Raw genomic sequence first — 22,922 nt, 5'->3', positions numbered from 1 at the left:
CTGGATCTGATTTTCTCTTTTACAAAAGTCAGAGGCCAACTCTCCTAATGGAGAAGTGGTTTGACCAAAGGCCTGACTTTAGGCAAAATATCACAGGATTGAGCATGACACTCCATAGGAGTAAAGTTATGAATGTGAGATACAGTCCTTGTTTTGTGTGTGTGTATATGTGAAATTTTTTTATTTTATTATTTTTATTTTTTATAAAGACCCTCACCGTCCTCTTGAAATCACTACTGTGTATTGGTTCCAAGGCTTACCTCCAAGAAGAGAGGTAAGGGCTAGGCAATGGGGATTAAGGGACTTGCCCAGGGTCACCCAGCTGGGAAGTGTCTGAGGTGAGATTTGAAACTAGGACTTCCCATCTCTATGGTCCAGCTCTCCATCCGCTGAGCTAATCAGCTAACCTCAAAGAATTCTTTTTTTTTAATTGTTATACAAATTCAATGCAATCAAAATAAAAAGGAAAACAACAAACTAGGGAAAATTTTTATAACAAAAATCTCTGACAAAGGTCTAATTTCTCAAATTTATACAGAACTAAGTCAAATGTACAAGAAATCAAGCTATTCTCTAATTGACAAATAGTCAAGGGACTTGAAAAGCCAGTTTTCAGATGAAGAAATCAAACCTATGATTAAGCACATGAAAAAGTGTTCTAAATCCCTCCTAATCAGAGAGATGCAAATCAAAACAACTCTGAGGTATCACCTCACACCTAGCAGACTGGCTAACATGACAGCAAAGGAAAGTAATAAATGTTGGAGAGGATGTGGCAAAGTCAGGACATTAATGCATTGCTGGTGGAGTTGTGAATTAATCCAGCCATTCTGGAGGGCAATTTGGAACTATGCCCAAAGGGCGATAAAAGACTGTCTGCCCTTTGATCCAGCCATAGCACTGCTGGGTTTGTACCCCAAAGAGATAATAAGGAAAAAGACTTGTACAAGAATATTCATAGCTGTGCCCTTTGTGGTGGCAAAAAACTGGAAAATGAGGGGATGCCCTTCAATTGGGGAATGGCTGAACAAATTGTGGCATATGTTGGTGATGGAATACTATTGGACTGAAAGGAATGATGAACTGGAGGGATTCCATGTGAACTGAAAAGACCTCCAGGAAGTGATGCAAAGTGAGAGGAGCAGAACCAGGAGATCATTGTACACAGAAACTGATACATTGTAGCACAATCAAATTTAATTGACTTTGCTACTAGCAGTAATGCAACCCAGGACAATCCAGAGAAAGAACTGTGGGAGTAGCAGGGAGTTGTTTTAATTTGTATTTCTCTTTTTTTTTTCATGCGATCATAGAGAGCTTTGAATACTTTGTCTGAAAACTGCCTGTTGATCCTTTAACTATCAACTGGGAATTGTCTCATGCTTCATGCATTTCACTAAGCTCTATATTTTTAAAATGAAGCCTTTGTCAGAGAATTTTGCTCTAAACATTTTTTAACATTTATAGTTACTGTATATTTTCCTCTGTCCTATTTCCACACACACCCCCCATTTGTCCTGTTTCTGATCACTACATTCCCCAATCTGCCTTCCCTTCTTTCAGCCCCACCCCCTTCTCATATCTCCTTCTCTTATTTTTCTGGAGGAAAAGATAACTTTCTATACCAAATGTCCCCTTTTTGAGCCAGTTCTAATGGCAGTAAGGTTCAAGCCCACTCCCCCACCTCCTTCTCCTCCACTATAAAAGCTCTTTTGTGCCTCTTTTATGTGAGATAATTTATTCCATTTTGTTTTCCTCCCCTCCTCCTTCCAGTGCATTCCTCTTTCTCAAGACTTAATTTTACATTTTAAAATATCATCCAATCATATTTAACTCATCCCTGTGGCCTCAGTATGTGTTCTAACTGCCCTAATGATGATTACAATTCTTAGTGTAATTGGATCCCTTTTGATTTCCCTTTCCTGTTTATCTTTTTGTGCTTCTCTGAGTTTTGTGTTTGGAAGTAACAGTTTTTATTCAACTCTGGTCTTTTCATCAAGAATGTTTGAAAATACTCTATTTCATTAAATATCCATTTCCCCCCTTAAATGATTTGGATAGTTGATTCTTGGTTGAAATCCTACCACATTGCTTTACAGAATATCATATTTCTAACCCTCTGATCCTTTAATGTAGAAACTGCTAAACCTTGTGTTATCCTGGCTGAGAGTCCTTGATAATGGAATTGTTTATTTTTAGCTGATGGCAGTATTTTTTTCTTGACCTGGTTGCTCTGGAATACAGCTTTAATATTCCTCGAAGTTTTCATTTTGGGATGTCTTTTTTGAAAAACCCTTATCTTATGTCTTAGTATCAATACTATATATTGGTCCAAGGCAGAAAAGCAGTTAGAGCTAAGCAATTGGGGTTAAGTGCTTTGTTCAGGGCCACACAGTTGGGAAGTGACTGAGGCCAGATTCAAATCCAGGGTCTCCCATTGCTAGTCACTTATATGCCCAGTTTTGAGATCTCTTTCAGGAACTGCTGAGTGGATTCTTGCAATTTCTATTTTACCCTCTGGTTCTAGAATATTAGGAGAGTTTTCCTTTAAAAAAATAACCTTTACCTTCTGTCTTAGAACCAATATTGAGCTGTAAGGACCAGGCAATTGGGATTAAGTGACTTGCCCAGGGTCATATAGCTAGGAAGTGCCTAAGACCAGATTTGAACCTAGGTTGTTCTATCTCTAAGCCTTGCTCTTTCCACTGAGCTTTCTAGTTGCCCCTCCTTGATAATTTCTTGAAATTTTCATCATTGATATCAGGTAGTCTAATAATCCTTAAATTGTCTCTTAGATCTATTTTTAGGTTCATTGTTTTTCTAATGAGAGCTTTCATTTTTTTCCCTCTCCCCCCCCCCATTTTTTAAATTTTATTTCTTACTTCCATTTGCCCAATTCTGATTTTTAAGAAGTTTTTTCTTCTGTGAGCTTTTTTATATCCTTTCACATTTGATTGATTCTTCTTTTTTTTAAGTTCTTCTCATCAGTGATTTGTGCATATCTTTTTCCATGTCGTCAATTCTGTTTTATAAGGAACTCTTCTCTTTAGTTCCTCTCTTTGTGTCTCTTCTGCCATTTTGTCTATTATGTTTTTTTAAGGTGTTATTTTTTTCAGTATCGTTTGTGCTTCCTTTATCAAGCTATTGATTCTTTTTTCATGATTTTTCTTTCATTGCTCATTTCTTTCCCCAATTTTTACTTTACTTCTCTTATTTGATTTTTTTTATTTGATTTCCAAAATCCTTTTGGAGCTTCTCCGAGAATTCTTTTTTGGCCCTGAGACTAATTCACATTTTTCTTTGAGGCGTTAGATAAGGCAATATTGACTTTATTGTCTTCTAATTTTGTGTTTTGATCTTCCCTATCACCATAATAACTTTCTTTGGTCAGTTTCTTTTATTGTTGGTTGCTCATTTTCCCAGGCTCTTAACTTTTAACTTAAAAAAACCATTAAAGTTGGCTTCTGCTCCTGGCGTGGGGGTTGGGGTACTATCCCAAGCTCCAGGGTCTTTGTGCAGCTGCCTTCAGAGCTATTTTGGGGTTCCTGTAAGTTTTTAGTTCTTCCAAGGGGGTATGATCTAAGGAGAGGTGTATTTGATGCTCTTCTGGCCTGTGTTCTGGTCCGTGAGTGACCGTAAGCTGTTGTTTCTGCCCTGGGAGATCATCAAAGATGTGTGGGGGCAGACACGAAGGGGAGTCCATTTGTGTTGTGAGCATGACAGATGGGACATGGAGAGCTCCAGGTGGGAAAAGATCTCCTCTGGGCTGGGGGTAACCGTAGCTATGAAATCCCTAGTCCAGCAGAGGATCAAAGGACTGGAATAAAGGGCCAGGAACTTAAGACAGCCTCAGCCATGGAGCCCTGATTTCTGTATTTCCTTGGCTCTGCACCTTTCATTTCAGGGGCACTCTGACGCCCCAGCTGAGCAGACGAGACGTAAGGGAGGAAGCTGGAGGCCCAGCTAAGCAAGCGTGTAGGAAGAGTAAGGTGGCCTGATGTGTGGACGCTCTGAGCAGGGGAGCGTCGGTTCGAGCCCCTGGGCTTCCGGCCTATCCTGGGCCTGCTCTGGGCTTTCTGTCAGCAGCGTGCAGCCTCTGTGCAAGCCCTTTGCTGGGGGAGCCCTAGAACCGTCTTCTTTATTCTTGACAGTACTTGGACTTTGCTGAGTTTGAAGACACTGTGAAGACCTTTTTAAAGGAGTGCAGAAGTAAAGGGAAACCTTTGTCCAAAACCCCCACTGGCTCTTTGAGAGACTCGAAAACGCTGCTTATCCAGGTGAGGCCTCTCTTCCCTGGGCCTGGGGGGGGTGGGGGGGGCGAGCTGAATGCCAGGCTGGCTCTTGGGGGGATTCCTGGTCTTTAAAGAATTGTCTCTGTGTTGTTTCATCTCCATCCCTTTGGTCCCACCAAGAGACCAAGGAATTAGGCCTCTCCGGCATTTATGGCCAGGATGAGAGAAAGGGCCAACCAGAGGGTCCCAGAGACTCCACAGGCCCCTCCCTGCCCTGGGTCTCCCACCCTGTAGGCACTGCAGACGGCTGACCTCAAGGAGCCAAAGTTCTGTCTGCAGGCTGGAGGCGTTCATTAGGGGAGCAGCCTCAGAGCTGAGGGAAAAGTGTAGGACCCAGCGAGACTTCCCAGGAAATGGGAGGATCATTTTGGTTTCATTAAATGTAAACGTTTCCGCCCACACAAGCCCAGGGCAATCCAAAGAGGCTTGCTTTAGAGATCCCCAGTTGTGGCTGGTGCAGCTGGTGAGGTCTGAAAGGGTTTTCTCTCCCCTCCAGAAGGATCTCGTGACCGCCTTTGATAATGGTGACCAGAAGGCCTTCTTTGAGCTGTGGGAAGAGCACGTCCCGACCACCACCCGTGCGGGAGACACACTGGCCCAGAAGCTGGAATTCTACCTGCACATCCACTTTGCCATCTTCCCTCTGAAGCACCGCTCGGGAAAAGCTGTAGGTTGGGGCTCGTGGCCTCGGTCTCGGGCTGGGGGCTGCTGGCCCCGGGTAGTGGAGCTTGGGGGGGGGGTTGCTGGAGAGGGATGAATCTAGGTAGCCACAGAGATTTCCCCAAGTAGGGCAGAGCACTGTCTGTGCTCACTCACTTTCTGAACATTGGGAGAAGAATCATTTGGCAGCAGCTCCCTTCAGGGCAGTGCTTCAGGGGCAGGAGGCAGGAGGCGACGAACGACTGCTGGGGCAGAGGTGGGCAGCAGCTGGGCCCGCCGTGGCCCAGGAGGCGCTTCAGGCCTGTGCCCAGTTTGGCTGGGACTGAGCTTTGGGTCTCCCCTTGGACCACTGCTGTGTGACCTTGGGCAAGTCATAGTTCCTCTCGGCCCTCCAGGCCAGGAGGTGTCAGCCTGCATTGGCACCCACAGGGGTCGCCTGAGTGCTGGCAGGCCAGGAACTTGCCCAGATTCTGAATTCAGCATTCCAAAACCAACCCCCTGAAATCCAAATGGGGAGATGGGCAGAGATTCAGGCCAAGACATGGGAGTGCAGCTGGGAACCAGCAGGCACCACAGAGCTCCTCAGGGCTCTCAGTAAGGTCGGGAAGAGGCGCTGGTCTAGCTGGCAAAGGTGAATTTTCTCCATTTTATTGACTTCCTAGACCTGGACCAAAAAAATACCAGGTTACGTGAATATCCCGTCATTTATGAAGCCGTTCTGTTTCCAGATTGTTACTATTAGAGACAGAGCTATTGCTATCACACACACACACACACACTCACACTCACACACACACTCATACTTACACTCACTCACACTCACACACACTCACACTCATGCTCACACACACAGCAGATCCTGCTGCCCAGTGGCTTTTAGAAGGCCAGAAGTGGACCCACCAAATGGGCTTCTCGAGAAGGTAAGCTGGAGCTGAATGTCTTCACTTATTCCACAGGATAAAGCAGAATTCGATGGAAGGATTTCTTACTTCAAAGCCTACTTGGAGACCAAAGGAGCAGCCCTGAGCCAGACCACAGAGTTCCTTCCATTTTACGCCCTTCCCTTCGTCCCCAACCCCGCGGTGCATCCTTCCTTCAAGGAGCTCTTCCAGGTAAGAGCCGCCCCCCCCTCCCCCCGGCCCGCCTTGGGCTTTGACTGAAAACGGAGGGGTCTGAGGGAAGGTTGGAGAAGGAAGCCTGCCCTTCCCTCAGCTGAGGCGTTTCTTGCCTGCTTGGCCTGTAGCCGAGCCGAAGGTGCGTCTCAACATCTTAGTGTTCGTCACCTGAGTTATCTCATGGAGGGATTCTCTCTGACCTCATCCTCTCAGTGAGAATAACGCAGGTTTTACTCTGCTCTAAACCCCATAAAGAGAGCGTATTTCCACCACACGGCAGAGAAAAGGAATTCTGTAGGCAGCCCTGGAGCTCCATTTCATACCTCTTCTTTAAAAAGCATACAATAAAAAGCCCTGTTTCTGTAAACCCTGACTTTCTGTCCTAGTAACAACTCTAAGAGAGAAGGGCCAGGGCTAGGCCATGAGGGTTCAGTGACATGCCCAGAGTCATGCAGCTGTGAAGTGTCTGGGGCCAGATTTGGACCCAGGACCTCCCAACTCTGGGCCTGGCTCTCGATTCCCCTCCCCCTGGTGATTCTTTAATTTTCTCTTTGTTTTGGGTTCCAGGTCATTTGTTTTTGATGCCAGAAATCTCCATGTTTTCTCCTGTTTTTCTCATCTCTTGATTTGGTTGTGATTGTTCTACTCTTGCACGGAGTCACTGATTTTGCTCGGGGATTGGAGCTCATGTGGCCTCAGCTTCTTGAGCAAGATCCACCAGCTTTGTCTCTTCCAGGAGTTCCTGTCATTCTCTCTGAAAATCTTTTTCCTTCCATGGTTTTATTTGACTTTCCTTTGAATTGCGGTTGTTGTCAATTCAGCTTTGCTGTCACTTTTGTTCCTAGTCAGTGTCTCCTTGCTTGGGAGCGCCTCTTATCAGCTTTGGCTCCTCCATGCAGGCTTGGTGCTGGCCATATTACGGACGGAGCATTCGGGGCTCCGCAGACTCCTGCCTAGGACTCCTGGGTCTCAGTCCAGCCTTCCCTGAGCTTTCTGACTCTTGCAGAGCCTAGCAGGGGCCTGTGTGCAGGGGTGCTCAGGACAGTCGCTGAGTGACCAAGGAAGGAACAGGCCAGACGGAAGGATGAAACAATCCTGGCCTCTGTGGAGAGGACAGTCCAATAGGGGTTAGGACGAGGCAGCTGGCAGTGTGGACGGAGAACTGGCCTTGAAGCCAGAAGAGCTCAGTGTGAGGGTCGTCTTGTGACGCGCTGCCTGAGCCAGTTCTCTGGCCCCATCTCAGAGGCAGTTTCCACATGTGCAGCTCTGAGCACCCCCAGGGCCCTGGCAGATCCCCTTGGAAGTGCGGGAAGGTGGTCTGTGAGAGACACCCTCCCCGGGAGCAGGAGTGTTCCTCATGGGAGAGGTGGCTGGGAGGGGAGGGGACCCCCAGGAAGACCCCCCAGGAGGGCCCAGAAGGGCTTCTCCCCTGGCACGAGGGGCTTCAAGGCCCTCCCAGGACAGAGAGGCTCCCTGGCCCGGATGGAGGCCCTGCTCGGCGCTTGGGGGCTGGAGGAGGAGCTGCTGGTCAGTGGGAGGCCGCCCACGCTGTTCCTGTTCCTTCCTGCTCTGCTTTGGGGATGGCAGCAGGCCCGCGGGCTCCTAAAGCATTCTTGGCATTTCCGCCAACAAGGTGACCCCACAGACATGGCTCTAAATCACCCGGAATATTCCAGTAACACGGCAGGATTCTTTTCCCCCTCTCTGTTTATGCAACTGCTTTGATAATTTATTTCCCCCGCGAGTATTTATAGGTCTGTATAAATGAATGAGCCAGAACCTCTGAAGGAGGCTTTTTGGAGCTTCACAGCCCCCTCGCTTGTCTGGGGCCCTTTAACCCGGGCACTGGGCCGGCCAGAGGCCGCCGGCCATGTTTGGCGAACGGACCGTCACGTGCCGCTTCTCTGTTTTCCTTCTAGGACTCCTGGATTCCCGAGTTAAAGATGAGGCTGGAGAGCTTCCTGGCCTCGACGCTCAAAGCCAGTAACACTCCGAGGCTTTTCACCCTCTACGTATCCTTCTGACAGCCCTGCAGAGCCCCTTTGGGGGACGGGCTCCCTTTGGGGGACGGGGGCTCCCCGGGGCGGCCCTTTGGCCACGCCTGCTCCGTCTTCATGGCGAGCCCCACGGCCTGGCTCGTGGTCCTGCCCGGAGCCCCCCTTCCGCCATCCTCTCGCTCCCCCCTTCTGTCCTAGTCCATCCTGGCTGTGGGCTCGAAGGCACAGGGTGCGGGGAAGCCTCTGAGGCCGCCCATCTCCAGGCCTCGCTCTCTCCCCTGAGCCTCCTCGCTGCCCCGCGACTCCCTCCCAGGCTTGGGCTCTGGGCCTGGACGGACGAGTCTCGGACTGCTGACCGCAGCGGGCCGGGCTGACCCAGACCTGCCGGGCACACCTTCACGTCCAAGCAGGGCCAGACCTCCGGGGGCCTCAGGGAAATGGGCTCCTCCATCGGCCTTTCCGCTGGCCGACGCCGCTCAGGCTCTCGGGGAAGGAGGGTGCCGGGGGCCCCCGTGGCCGTGACGGTCCTTTTCCTGAACGTTCCTCCCAGAAGGAGAGCGGCCAGAACAGCAAAGGTAAGCCGGCCCCGCTCCCCGGGAGGCGGCCGCTCGGGGGGCTTCGCCAGAGGCAGCGGGAAGCACTTCGGGGGCCCAAAGGCGGCTGGGGAGAGCCCGGCCTCTGTGGGTGGCCCAGGGGGGCCGAGGCCGCGGGGGAAGCCCCACAGACGGCCCCTGGCACCAGGTTCTCGCCTGTGTCCGCCCGCGCTCAGGTCCCGGGAGACGGCCGGCATCGTCGGCTCCTCCGGCCCTCCCTGTGGTCATCAGACGGTTACGGAGGGCCTGCTCGGAACCCCGCGTGGGCCGGCCCCGGGGGAGGCTGTGACGAGAGGCCGGCCGGCCCCGGGACTCCCGGAGCGTCTCGCTGTAGGGGCTTGAGGGAAGGGCCGGGTCCGCCACAGGAGGCGCTTGGGCTTGGCAAGGGTGTCCTCGAGGAGGCTTGGCGCGTCCCGTCTGTGGTGCCTCTGGTGAGGAGGGCATCTGCGGAGGGAGCCCAGCGTGCCCGCCGGATCTCCTGGGACAGCCCGGGAAGGCCGTGGACGAGCGCGTCCCCCCGTCCCCCGCGGCGCGGAGGAGGCTCTTTTGTCTCCGTCCGGTCGTGGCTTTAGAGCCCGATGTGGCCTCCCTGGAAGGGGCCAGCCGAGACCCAGGCGAGAGGCTGGACAGAAACGTGTCCTCGCCGAGGCTCCGGCCTCTCCGCCTCCTCCCTTTCCGTCTTCCGGAGGCCGGACAGCCATGGCCCGGGCCGGATCGGCCGCAGGTCGCTGGCGTTTGTGCCAAGCTGGAGCAGTTGTTCCACGCGGGAAGTCGCCTCCCCCAGCCTTGCTGTTGTGAAGTGGTGGCCAGCCCGGACGGCCTGCCAGGCAGCGCCGGGGGGACTCCACGAACAAAGGGCTCCCCACTGTGCGAGCTGCCAGCCGCGTCTGTCCCCCCCAAGGGGAGGCGCCGGATGAGGAGGGCCCGAGCCAGGGTCGGGGCTTTTTCAGTGAATGGAGGAGCCCTGATAGCCCGAGCAGCCCCTGAGGGCCGGCTTTGATTTTTGCCTCCATTGTTTGTAAGCCTCCCCTTCTCCTCAGACTCCACAGGCCTGGCCAGGGGTCTCCGGACGGTTTACCCAGGGGCCGGGTCACCGTCCCTCTGACCGCCGGAGGGCCGGACTATAAAGAAACTGAACCAAGCTGTATCCGGCTGTCTGGGATAGCGGAGGCTGCGGTGCTGGCTGGGATGGGCCTGTCCCACCTGGCACAGCCCATCACTGCCACCACTATAGCGGGCAGCAGGATACACAGTGCGGAATCCCCTCCCCCAGATCGCCGCTCACCATGTGCAGCCACAGATCCTTTGTGCGGCGCCTCCTTCTCCTTCAGTGACTCTCAGAACAAGGCGCCACACAAAAGATGACGTCACCGGAAGTAGTGCTGTCTGTGAGTGATGCCACACTTTGCAGTGCCACCACATATGGTGCTCCTCTCACTGACCCCCAGTGAAAGAGACGCCCCTTCTGGAAGCGCAGTGGGGACTGGATAAATGACCTCGGGGGGCCGCAGGTAGCCTGTGGGCCATAGTTTGGGAACCCCTCGCCTAGGCAATGGGGGTTAAGTGACTTGGCCAAGGCCACACGTGTAGGGAATGTCAGGCCAGATTTGAACCCAGGACCTCTCACTCACTCTAGGCCTGGCTCCTGGTCCACTGAGGCACCTTGATTCCCCTCTCCATTTGGTTTTAATTACTTTTTCTATGGGCAGTCAACCAGGAATTTAGTGGAATTCTGAGTCGTGGTCGGGAGCTGAGGGCTGGCTGTCGCCTGCCTGCACCTGCAGAAACTTGCCAAAGGGTGAGGAAGCCCAGGGAGCGTGGATGCCCGAGAGGGCCCGCCTGCGGTTGGGGGGGGCTGCAGGCCCCTCTCCCTGGTGGGGGAATTGGCCCCCATTCCACCTTCCCAGAACTGTCACCTCCACTTCCCTCGGGCTGATCAGAGGGGTGCCCCGTGCTAGCAACCGTGCCAGCCTGCCTCTGGGCCACGGCACAGCACGCATGTCTGGTTGGCCTTCATATGCTACAACAGGCCAATTCTTCCTCCCTCCAACTAGAAAGGAGCTCAGAGTGATTTATAGAGCCCTTTTCAGCATTTCCTTTTGGGGGAAAAAAGGGTTTGGTTCTGGCCCTCAAGCGCGTCTTGAAGAGGGCAGGGAGATACACGTCAGTCCCAAGGAGCCCAGGGTCAGCCTTGGAGGGAGCTCCAGAGCCAGAGCCCAGAACTTCGGGGCTCCACAGCCGGGCCTGAAAGCCTCCCCACGTGCATCTCTTGGCCTTTGGTGTTTGTTTTTAAGTCACTAACAACACATTTTATGTCCGCCATCGGCACGTGGCTCTCTAGTCTGTTTCTCCTGGTCATTTGGGCAGTGCTTGATGATTGGCCACATCTGTTCCTAGGAGCCTCCTCGCCTGGGTCCCTCCCCTCAGGATATTGGGGAGAGCAGAGAATGCCCAGGACTCACGATGGCTGAGAGCACCTCTGGGTGTCCTGGGAGATGCCCCTTGTAGGGAGTTGCTAGGAGCAGCAGCTGCTGATGGTCTAGATGGTTGTGCCTGGGCATTGCAGGGAGCTGGATAATGGGCAGCTGGCGTAGTGTATCTTGGAGCTAGCCAATGTGTGCTTGGTGGAGAGATGTTGGTGAAGAATGAATGGAGTGTGTGCCAGGAAGAGACCGAGTACAGGAGACCCCACCCCATGTTTGGTGTCCTCTTTGTGGATTGGAGAGATTTCCTGGTGGCCATGTCGGCTCAAGGTGGTGATTTATGCCCAGGTCCACCCTCAGGCTGCCTATCTGGCCAGTGGCCAAGCCCAGACCTAAGACCTTTGTCCAGCCATTCCTGAGAGCTTTCCCCTCTCTAAGGCACTAGGCCTCAGGGAAGAAATGCCTTGAGAGTGTTGGGGAGGCATCTTTTAGCTCCGTTTCCCTTGTTTCTCCTCCCTTGCAGCTGCCCCAACTCTGAGCATTGATGGGAAGGGATGAAGATCAAAGGGGAGGGCTGAGACGACCTGGAGCCTTGACAAATCCTCAGAGAAAGTAATTAGGGAAATGCCAGGCAAGAGGTCTAAAGGCATCTCTGTGCCCAGGGACAGGCAGGGTCACTTGAGGAAGGTGGGAGAGCAGGCTGGTGCTGGAGAATGGCCATCCCATTTCCCATAGCTAAGGCAGGTGGGAGAATGGCCCCAGATCAGAGAGAATTTACTGATGTTCAGGGAGCCACAGTGCAGAGCTTTGGGGGGGAGAAAAATAACTGACCTGAAAAATAGATCCAAGAGAGATTATCTGGGACTACCTGAAAGCCATGATCAAAAACAGAGCCTTGAGACCATATAGCAACATGTTATCAGGAGTACTGCCCTAATGTTCCTGAACAAACAGGGAAAATAGAAATGGAAGCTGTCTACTGATCTCCTCCTAAAAGAAATCCCAAATTTTAGTCTTTGGACTGTTTCAGCCAGATTCCGGAACTCCTGAGCCAAGATGAAAATTCTATAAGCGGCCAGAATAAAAACAAAACAATTCAGATATCATAGCCACCGTCATGATTACACAGACCTGGAATATATTTCACCAAGGCAAAAAACCTAGGACTGTGGAGAATGTGACCCAGCAAAGCTGAGCGTGATATCCCAGGGGGGAATGTATATTGAATGCACCCCCTTCCCTCTGGGATCTATCCCCATTCCCCAGCTGCCAGCCCTTGCCTCCCCTGCTCCAGTTTGCTGTGTTTGCCTTGGTCTCTTGTCTCCTTGGCTGGACTGTCCCATGGGTGACAGAGATCATTTCACTTGGGTGTTTGTACGCAGTGCATGTCAGAAGATCTGCAATAGGGCGGGTGCTTACGTGCGTGGCTGAAGGCTGGGTCAGTCAGTGACCAAGCGCTTATGAGGGCCGGGTCCGTGGAGTATGCTGGGTGACCGGGTGGGTTGCTGAGGAAGCGTGTGGGCAGGTCAGCAGGCTGCCTTCTGGGCTCATTCATCCTGAACGGATAGGGCCAAGCCCTCCAGAGCCTGGCCCGTTGGCACCGCAGGGTTGGGATCCCTGCTGGAGCTGGCAAACATGATGCTGCCCCACCAGCTCCTCCTCTGGCTGAGCCAGGGCTCAGGTGCCAGGATGCCCAGCGTTCAACCTGGACGGTGTGAGGTGCCGTGCCAGGGAGGCCCGCTGCTCCCCTGGGGGCATCTGGGCCACGCTGAAGGCTTTCTGGGCTCCCCACACCCAGAATTCTGTTTCCAGGACCTCCTTTATTTAGTGAGATGGGTGAGAAGTCAGGCCGAGTGGCTGTCTCTGGAGCCCTCTGCTGGTCAGTGGCAGCACAGGACTGACCGGTGGTTAGGGAGGCGCCTTGTTTGGGACGTGGGGGGGGGGGGGCACTGGACTCTGAGTCTGTAGAAATGGGAGGAACCAAAGTGCTGGGGAGCCCCCGCTGCTTCCCCTCGAGCTCTGGCCTGGCCAGACAGGCCCCAGCGTGCCCCCTGCCGGCCTCCTTACGGGACACACTCCCTGGGACTCTCCGTGCGGAAGGGGAGGCGCGGCCCGTCCTCTCTTCCTAAGGGGCTTTGCCGCTCTCTGCCTGCGTTTATTGAGCTCACCGCCGCAGAGCCCCAACTTGGGCTTGGCTGCCCCCTTCGCCGAGGCACTGCTGGCTGCTTCTTCGGTTCTTGCCGCTCGCTCTGGGGCCAAACCTCCGGCTGGAGCGGGAGGACAGCGGTGTGGGGCTCCGGGAGGCAGTAACAGGCAGGAGGCCGGCAGGGCGCAGGCTTTCCTCCAGGCACAGCCGGACCTTTGGAGGCCAGAGAGCGGCACGCCCCGCGCGCTCCCTGTTCGCCAGGCCCGGGCGGAGCGGAGGAAGCAGGGGAAGAGGCTGGAGGCTGGCTCTGGGGGCCCAGTCTAGACGGGGAGCTCCTGGAGCAGCAGCGCGGCGCCCCCACGTCCGGGGGGCTGGCCAGCCCAGTCTCTGGAGGAGGAAGCTGGATCGGGGTGAGGTGGTCCCCCGCCGGCTCTGCTGCTGTGCAAATGCCAACTCGGAGAGGCCGATCGCTCGCCAGGCGCGCCGGGCATGCGGGCCGTGGCTTCCAGGTCCAGCTTGGGGCCCTGCCGCGAACCCTCCCCGACAGACGCCTCTCCGGGGGCGGCGGGGCGGGGAGACCGTCCTCTCCCCAAGCTGCAGGTCCTCCCTCACTCCCTGGGCTGTTGGGCGCCCCCACGAGTCTCCCCACTCTTGGCCGGCCTAGAAGCCCCCCGTGAGACCAGCGCCAGCCGATGGCACCCCTTTCCCTGGGCTTCTCCCAGGACCCGCCAGGGTGGCTGGAGGAACCTCAGCGAGCCAGGCCGCGCCGAGGCCCGAGGAGAGGCCGGCCCGGCGCCTGGTGCGGAGCTGAACGCCTCGAACACCGGCTGAGGGCGCCGGGCCGCGGCTCCCGGGCAGTAGAGGGAGAAGGCGCGGAGGCAGCATCCCGCGTGCTCCGTCCGCTCGGGAGGGAGGCCTCGATTAGCGACGGAGGGCCGTGAGTCGGACACCAGGATGGACGCGGGGGCCCTGTGGGCTGGAGAAGCCCCCGGAGGGTCCCCCGGACGGCCAGGAGGCCGGACCGGGCCCTGCTGAGTCGCCCCCGGGAGGGCAAGCGCTGAAGCCGAAGCCTCATCCTCGGCCTCGCTGGCAAAGCCCTGCCGGGGGGACGGTCGGAGGCAAGAGGAGCAGGCGAGGGCGGCGGGAGATGGAGCGAGCGCCAGGGAAGCCGAGGCCGCGAGCTCGCGCAGACGCCCCGACAGGAGGGCTCGGCGGGCCGCGGTCCAGGGGCTCTCGGAGCCAGACGTGGCCGGACAGCCCTGGAAGAAGCCGAGTTTCGCTGATTTTGGACCCGAATCTTACAGACCCGCCAGAGTGAGTCCAAGCAAGTCCTGGAGCGCCCGTTCCTCCGTGTGGTCCCGGGCTAGCAGGAGCCCCGCCAGGACAGACCGCCTGGGAAGGCGCCCATAGCACGTGAAGAGCCGCCCTCGTCCTCGGGGAGCTTCCGGCCTTTTGGGCCGGGCTGGCTGGCGAGGAGCCCCCTGCTAGGGAGACGAGGCCCGTGGCGATGGGCGGCCTCTTCCAGAGCTCTGTGCCCTCCCCGAGGCAGCAGAGCTGGTGTTGGGCGCCGACACGGGGACTAGAGACCCCCGGACCAGAGGAAAGACGTCCGGCTTTCGCTGCGGGGCTCAAATGCCCGAAGGAGGACTTGTGGGTGGGGAGATTGGGCGGCGCTTTGGTAGGATGGGAACGTCGGCCTCCTTTGAGGGGCTTCCCTCGCAGGGACTCCCCAGCCTGAGCGGCCTCCTGCTCTGGGTGCTTGTGGCCCACGGCCGCGCCCAAGGGGCTCCCCGAGAGATGGCTCTTCCAGGGGGTTCTGTTCCTTCTCTTGCCAGACGTAGGAACCACCGAAAGAGGGCCGTGTGTGAAGCAAGAGCTCCCGGGAGGCCTGGGGGCCTCGACGTGCGCAGTGGGGAAGACGAGCACGTGGGCCCAGTGGGACCCAGGACGGCTGACTAGAAAGAGGGCCGGGCTGGCAAGCAGAGCCGCACATGTGGCAGTATTGAAAAGGGAGGAGGAGGAGCGACATGGCTGTCCAGGGAGTAAAGGGAAGCCAGGTGGGGGTCAGCCGGAGGGGGCGGGTCCCCGCTCGGGCCAGTTCCGCACAGCTCTTAAGTCCTCCTAAACACAAAGCTGGTGGTCGTCTGGATAGAACCCTTATGTCCATCTAAAGCTGGGGAATGGGGTGGGGGGAAGAGGAAGGTGGGTGCCTGGCCTGGAGATGGGAAGATGTGAGTTCCAATCTGGCCTCAGACACTTCCTAGCTGGGTGACCCTGGGCAGGTCACTTACCCCCATTGCCCAGCCCTGAACGCTCTTCTGCCTTGCAGCCAGTCCCCAGGATGGATTCTGAGGTGGAAGGGAAGAGTTTAGAGTTAACCACTAAGAAAATAAAGCTGATCCCTTAGACTTCAGCCCTGATGTATTCACGTAGCTGCACGTAGACAAGGGAAATGCTTAGAAACTTTTTAACAACATAACCAGGATTGTTTTTCAAAGGCAGGGAGGGGGCTTGAGGAGAGCCTTCCTGCTTAAGCCTCACCCTCGTGGCACGGCATCTTGCTCATGTTGTTGGTACCCCATAAAACTAGACAGCAGAGGAGCCATCATGCTGATGTTAGCATTCCGGGCCAGAGCTCGGAGAGCTCGCCAAGGATCGATGAGGAAATGACTGTGGCATCTGGGCCAAGCTAGTGCGCCTTCATTCCAATGGCTTGTCCCAGTGGAGCAGAGTGCTTGGCTTGTGCTGGCCAGCCTTCTGGGTCTCTGACCTCCAGGCTGTCACGTAGGCAGGTGTGGCACAGACTCGACAGTTCAGGGTCTCCAGCCCTACTTTCCAGAAGGACTTCTTCGGCATTATGAAATACCAACAAAATGTCCCCGGAACAGCGGCAGCAGCCCTTTGCCTTGCTGTGGCCCCGGCTCCGGAGGCCTCTCCATCCAGACCGGGGCCTCCGTGATAGATAAAGACATCAGCGGGGCAGTGACTGCGTCATCTTGTAAGGGTGATGCCTCTGATGAAGACGCCTTCACGTTAGAAACTCGGCCACATGTTCATAGAGTGCTTGGTCATGGGAGTGAATTCTTAGAGGATCTTCCCATTTTAGCCCCAGATGTGGATCTTGTACACATACATACACAGGTGGCAGGGAGCTTGAAGTGTGAAGAGCCAGTGGTGCTTCTTGCTAACCTAGTGACCTTAGGGAAGTCACTTCCTCTGTGTCCCTCCCTTTAGTCATCCATAAAATGAGGAGATTGGGCTCCCTGGCCTCCGAGATCTCCAGCCACCTCTAGAGCAGTCCTCGTTTGGGGCTCCCATTTGATTTGGGAGTTAAGTTAAAAAGAAGAAAGAGGCAGCCATAGCCTGAAATGGAAAAAAGTAGGTGGCTCAAAAGCAATGGGAGGCTCTGAAGAAAACAGTTCTGATGACATGAATAATCTTAAGGAGGAAGAAAAGGGGGGAGACTCCTGTGGCTTCCCAGAAAAATGAAGCTGAATTCTAGGAGGAAGTGTGGGCACGGCACCATGGGGAAGACCAAGGTCTAGCATGAGCTACATTCTAAATGCTAAGGAGAACCAGAGGGCAGCTTTTTACTGCTAAACTAGGAACAAGGACCAAAAGGGATCAGCCCACCAGCTGGGTGGATGGGATGGTCTTCACTGTCCAGAGAGAGGAAGGACTCCCTGGGGCCTCGGAGGCCGGACCTGGGTTTCCAGTAGAAATGGGGATGTTGGGAAGATGAGTGGTTTCTTTTTTTCTTCCAAGGAGAAGTAGCATTAGACAGAAAAAGATAGGCTTTAGTCCTTATTCAAAACCCAAGATGAATGAGAGAGTAAGTCAGTGCCTCACTGTTTCATGGGCAGTAGATAGAATATTGGACCTGGAGTCAGGAAGACCCGAATTCAAATTTAGCCTCAGGTACTTATTAGCTGGGCAAGTCCTGTTACCCTGTTTGTTTCTTCATCGGAAAAATGAGCCAGAGAAGGGAATGGCCAACCATCCAGTATCTTTGACAGGAAAACTCCAGATGAGCTCATGAAGAGTTGGACATGACTGAAATAGCTGAACAATTGTAAGTGAGGCTTAGCCCGTCCAGAACAGATCTCCTCTCCTCCTCCTGACGACCCCATTTCCAGCTGGGCTCACAGTCCCAGAACCCTCGTGGTCTGTGGGTTGCCAAGTGTTTGTCAAACATTCTATCTCTCCTATGTCCCCAGACCCTTCCCTTCTCCAGTCACATTGCCCCTCCTCCTCGGGGGACTCGCCGTCTCTTTCCTGACTGGGCCAGTGGACATCCCCCGCCCCACCCCTCCGGCCACCATCTCTCTGTCTGCAGCCACTCATGACAGTCGCCAACGTGAATTCCTAATTCACAGATCTCTTGCTTGACACACTTGATTCTCTGTTGTCTCTGCTGTTTGGCCTTGAAAGCCCTTCACAGACTGATACCTGCCCCCCCTTTCCAGCCGGACTGTGTGTGTGCACATACACGTGTGTGTCTGGTCCAGCCACCCTGGCATTCAGACCTCCCCTCTCCTCGGTCTCTTGGAGTCTCTGGGCCACTTCCTTGACTCTTGGGGTCTGAAGGCATCTCTCGGTCCCTCATTCCTGCCCAAAATAGAAATCTTCTCTGTGTCCCGACGCGTGGTGACGGAGCTTCTGGTCAGGGATGTCCAGAAATGGGAAACTGAGCAGCCCCTGGAGCTGACCGTCCACTTTAGACAGCCTTGTTCAGTAGAGTTTCTATTGAGAAGAAAGCTGTTTGCTTGTACTTCCAGCCATTGCTTCGAACTCTGCCCTTTGGGCTCAGGCGGAGTAAATTGGTTCTTTTCCTCATTCTAACTGCAGTAAGATGGGAAGCACAATGGCTGCTTCCTTATCCAATTCAGTGGACCGAGAAGCTTTAGGGTAGATTCTGGTGGTCTCTGGCTAGAGATTTGGAATGGGGGCTGTGGTAGACTGAGCCTGAAGCTGGAAGGAGGGCCGTGGCAGCGAACAGACAAGACAGGAAGAGACTCCTGAAGCTGGATCGGGGGGAGAGTTCCCAGATGACTGAGAGCTGGGCACCACCAGACACAGGCCTGATACCGGTGAGGGAAGATAGCGACGTGTCAGGGTCTGCACAATTACTCATGTGAGGTAGCTAAGTGAGCTAGGAAAATGTGTGCCCAAACTGGCGAGGCCATTCTCAATTTGAGAGGCCATCGTTGAGGAGTCCCCAGGGCAACGGAGTCACCTCGAGAGCCACAGAGTGGCCAACAAGAGAGGCCTGAAACTCTTGCCTCTAATGGTGGAAAGGAGGTACAAATTGCTCTCCTGGTTTTTCTCTGTTCACTCTGCCTTAGTTCACTCAAAGCATCCCAGGTTTCTCTGTCACCATCCCGTTCTTCATTTTTTAAAGCACAATAGTATTCCACCAATTCATTCATCTTCTTCAACCATTCCCCAATTAATAGACATCCCCTCAGTGTCTAGTTCTTGGCTATCTCAAAAAGAGCTGCTATTTTTGTACACATGGATCCTTTTCCTTTTTCTGTGGTCACTCTGGAATGCAGACTATGTAGTGGCATTTAGCAGTTAGGGACTAAGTGACTTGCCCAGTCACGCAGCTAGGACATGTCTGAGACCAAATTTGAACCTAGGACTTCCTGTCTCTAGGTCTGGCTCTCAATTCATGAGCCACCCAGCTGCCTCCTATCTGTTCAGTTTTGATATTACTTCATTATCTCTAGTCCCTTTTGTCAAAACCTAGTTTCTCTGATTATCTCTTTTAATTGGGCCTGTTTTTATTTTTGCTTCATCTGAGACCATGATTACTACCCTAACTTTCCCCCCTTTAATTGAAGCATAATAGATTCTGTTCTAGCCCTCTAACTCTTATCGGTTGTTGGATTCTGGTTTCTAATCCATTCTATCTTCTTCCATTTTATGAGCAAGTTCATCCCATTCACATTCACAGATATGATCACAAACTCTATCCTCTTTTTTTCTATTTATTCTTCCTTTTTGTACCCTGTCCTCTTCTCAATACTGTTTCACTTTTGATCACTATCTCCCTTAATCTATCCTCCCTCTTGCCACCCTCTCCCTTTTACATTAGTCCTCTCCCCTCCTACTTCCTTGTTGGGTAAGGTGGATTTCCATACCCAACTGTGGGTGTGAGGACAAAATATATATATGATATTTTAAAGTTTTTATTTATGTATTATATTTCTTTCTTTAAACTAGTTCAGATGAGTGAGGCTCAAGAACGATCTGCTTCAAAAAAAAGTCACCTTCCCTCCCTCCCCATTTCCCCCGTTTTAATATTCTTCCTTTTTTTTTTGAGATCCTCTTAACCTAATAGATTCACACCCATTAAGTAAACTAACTCTGATGGCCCAAATAATGATGAAGCTCTGAGGAGTTATGTGTATCGTCTTCCAGATAGGCATGTCGATAGATTACTCATTAAGCCCTTTATGATTTCCTATTCATGTTTACTTTTTGTTGCTTCTCTTGACTCTTGTGTTTGAACGTCAGATTTCCTCTTCAGCTCTGGCCTTCCCTCTATTTCACTAAATATTCTTTTTCTCCTTTGTAGAACCATACTCCGTTTGGCTGAGTAGGTTATTTTTTACTGTAGTTTTCGTTTCTTTGTCCTTTGGAATATCATATTCAAAGTGGAAAGAAGGAAAGCGGGATGGAGGGAGGGAAAGACAAAAGCTAAGGTCGCTCCAGGACCCTGAAACCACCCAGTGTTGTTAACGGACTTTCCTTGCCAGACAATTTTCCCATCTGTGAGCTGGAGACAATTCCCCCTGCCATGAGATGACCAACTTTTAAAATACTGCCTGCCGGCTCCCCATTGGTGTTGGCCTTGCCTAGACAAGCTCTCTTCTTGGGGGAAAAGCGTGTATGTGCTGATTTCCTGGTTTCTGGGCCCTGTGGGCCTCCCTTCTGTGCCGACTGCTTAATGTCAGACTTGGTTGGAAATGGTGATCCTAGAAGTCAACACCTTCCTTTTTTGGTGTCGTGTTTGGTAGCTTCTGCCCAGGAATAATGATTACGTTGCCTTTGAGAGGGTGCTTTCAGGTTTTCAGAGGCCAGAGCGAAATCCCCGGCGCCTTGGTTTGTGTCCCCGAGGAGGGCTCGCCGGAGCGCTCCTGCCCCCGTTAGCTACAGCCGCCTCGTGTCTCCCAGAGTCATTCTAGAGAGGACCCCGAGAGCGCCGACGTGCCCAGGCTGGCCTTGGGGCCGCGATCTTCCCCCAGACTACCAGCAGCTTCCGCGATGTTTATCAAACGAGCAGGGCAGCCCATCCCCGGGTCTGTTTCCTGGGGCAGCGCGGAGGCCGCTCCTCGGCCTGTTCTCGCTCCTGTTCCCCTGCGCGTTCCCACCCCGGGACCCCGGGAGCCGGACCCGCTCGGGCTTGACGCCCAAACTCCCTTTTCAGAGATGCTGCAGCAGCTGCATCAGCAGCTCGTGGAGGCCGAGCGGAGGACCATGACGTACCTGAAGCGCCACAACAAGATCCAGGCCGACTACCACAACCTCATCGGCGTCACGGCCGAGTTAGTGGATTCTCTGGAGGCCACCGTGAATGGCAAGATGGTGAGTGAGGGGAGCCCGGAGATCAGCCCCATGTCACAGGCGGGGAAATGGAGGCAGGGAGGGAGTGAAGCCCTGGGCAGAAGGGCCCAACCCTGCCTAGCCTGGAGGAAGCCTCAGGGTCCCCATCTGTAAAATGGGGTTCATCCCTGTCCTCTCGGAGGGCCCGCAGGATGACTCCTGAGGACAGCGCCTCAGCCATTTACCGGGAGAGACCCGAGCTCGGCCCTCCTGCCCCTTCTGTCCCCCCACCGCAGGGCTCTTCCCCCCACTGGGGCTGCCGCCTTGTGGGGGGAGGGTCGTCCTGCCTCTTCCCGGGCCCTCCCCGTGTTGGCCCCTCCTCTGGTGCTGGGGCATCATCGGGGGTCTGAGCTGTACCCTCCCTTGTCTCTGGGCCGGGGAGCTCCTGGGGAGAGCAGCCTTTCCCCCGAGGCGCTGAGAGCAGCAGCTCGGGTGGCCCTCCGGGGGACGTGGGGAGCAGAACCCCACGTAGACTAGCCGATTGCCCCGGGGGAATTGCTCCTTGGCTACGGGAGGGGGCAGGGAGGCGGGGAGGGAAAGAACGTGAATCGTGGATCCATGGGAAAATATTCTACATTAATTAACTAAATAAATTTAAAATTGAAAAGGATAAAAAAGAAATGGCTTCCCAGCCTTCATCTGAAGCCCATTCGGGCATTCCGTCCCGGGCCCTGGGCCCTGTCAGAGAAGAGGTCTGTGTACGGGGATTCCTCCCCATTGCACAGATGTGGAAATCGAGGCTCAGAAAGGCCGGGCTCCTGCGCCTCCAGCGGTCATCCCCACTGTGGTCCGTCCTCATACAGACTCAGGCGAGCCTCCAGGTCAGCCAGAGGCGCCGAGGAGCAATCCCGGCCCTCTTGGACCCCGATGACGAGAATTAGCCGGGGGGAGGCTGGACGTCTCGCACTCTGTGTGACAACTTTCCAAAAGCCACCCACAGAGAGCCAGACAGACGCAGACAGATGGCAGCAGCCAAGGAGAGGCCTTCAATCCCCCTCACTTGCCGTGCGTGTCCCCCCAGATCACCCCGGAGTATCTGCAGAGCGTCTGTGTCCGTCTCTTCAGCAACCAGATGAGGCAGAGCCTGGCCCACAGCATCGACTTCACCAGACCAGGAACGGTGAGTTGGCCGCGGGGGTGAGTGGGGGCTCGGAGGGAGGAAATGGGGGGGGGGTTGGTACCCGTCAGGGCAGCCTCCAGCCCAGCCCGGCTGTGTCCGGCAGCCCCCGGGGCATCCCCTGACTCAGGCCAGTCCCTGCCATTCAAGCTCTTTTTTGGAGCAAAGTGAGACCACCGCAATTGTCCCTCAGTTTACGGGGGGGCCTCCTCCCTCTGGGAGGCCAAGCAGCGGCGGTGTGGCTGGATCCGGCCCGGCCGTAGCTCCAGATGACTCTCCAGAAGACTTGGACAAGGCCGCCGCTCCCCCCACCATGCGTCCGTGTCCCAATTGCACCATGTCCCCGCCAGCATCGACTGCTGCCCTCCTGCCCTCTGGGCCAGGCCGGTAGGTCGGCGTTGTTTTAACGGGCATTTCTCTAGTTGAGAGCGATTTAGAGCATTTTTTCATCGGATTATTGATGGCTTTGATTTCTCCATCTAAAAACGGCTTGTTCACATCCTCTGACCATTCGTCCTCTGGCGAATGACTTAGTTTCTTATAAATTTGACTTCGTTCTGATAGATTTGAGAAGTGAGACTTTTAGGAGAAAAATTTTGCCAGCTTGTTGTTTCCCTTCTAATCTCGATCCCATTGGTACCAAATATAATCTAAACTATTCATTTTACATCTTGTGATGCTCTCGTTCTCGTTTGGGCCCAATTTCTTCCCTTCTCCATAGATCTGCCAGATATGATTCCGTGTTCTCCCACTTGACTTATAATATCACCCAACATTATCCAAATCACATCCCCATTTGAGCTGTCTCTTGGTAAAGGCTGGGAGATACTGCTTTGATATATTCTTGCATGGTATTCAGGTCTGCAGCTTGTTGTGAATTATGGTAGCATCCAGTATCAAAATAATTTGGGTAGTTTGTTCTTCCATACTGGAATGCATTATTAAATCCATTATTAAGCCCATAATTT

At 53.9% G+C, this 22,922-nt stretch overlaps 1 protein-coding gene across 4 annotated transcripts in view; it reads left to right on the top strand.

The window, feature by feature from the left end:
• ARMC9 (armadillo repeat containing 9) overlaps positions 1 to 22,922 on the top strand; it is a 106,494-nt gene that overhangs the window by 6,158 nt on the left and 77,414 nt on the right. For all 4 annotated transcript variants that reach the window (XM_056819950.1, XM_056819951.1, XM_056819952.1 and 1 more), the window contains exons 3-9: positions 4,152 to 4,277; positions 4,789 to 4,959; positions 5,909 to 6,064; positions 7,987 to 8,079; positions 8,615 to 8,639; positions 20,662 to 20,819; positions 21,859 to 21,957. In XM_056819950.1, coding sequence (XP_056675928.1) covers positions 4,152 to 4,277; positions 4,789 to 4,959; positions 5,909 to 6,064; positions 7,987 to 8,079; positions 8,615 to 8,639; positions 20,662 to 20,819; positions 21,859 to 21,957 — 828 coding nt within the window. The remainder of the gene's footprint in view (positions 1 to 4,151; positions 4,278 to 4,788; positions 4,960 to 5,908; positions 6,065 to 7,986; positions 8,080 to 8,614; positions 8,640 to 20,661; positions 20,820 to 21,858; positions 21,958 to 22,922) is intronic.

The sequence above is a fragment of the Monodelphis domestica genome, chromosome 2 (assembly GCF_027887165.1).
Source record: "Monodelphis domestica isolate mMonDom1 chromosome 2, mMonDom1.pri, whole genome shotgun sequence".
Lineage (NCBI taxonomy): Eukaryota > Metazoa > Chordata > Mammalia > Didelphimorphia > Didelphidae > Monodelphis > Monodelphis domestica.
The sequence above is the reverse complement of the archived record's forward strand: the minus strand, read 5'-3'. Positions and strand labels throughout refer to the sequence as shown.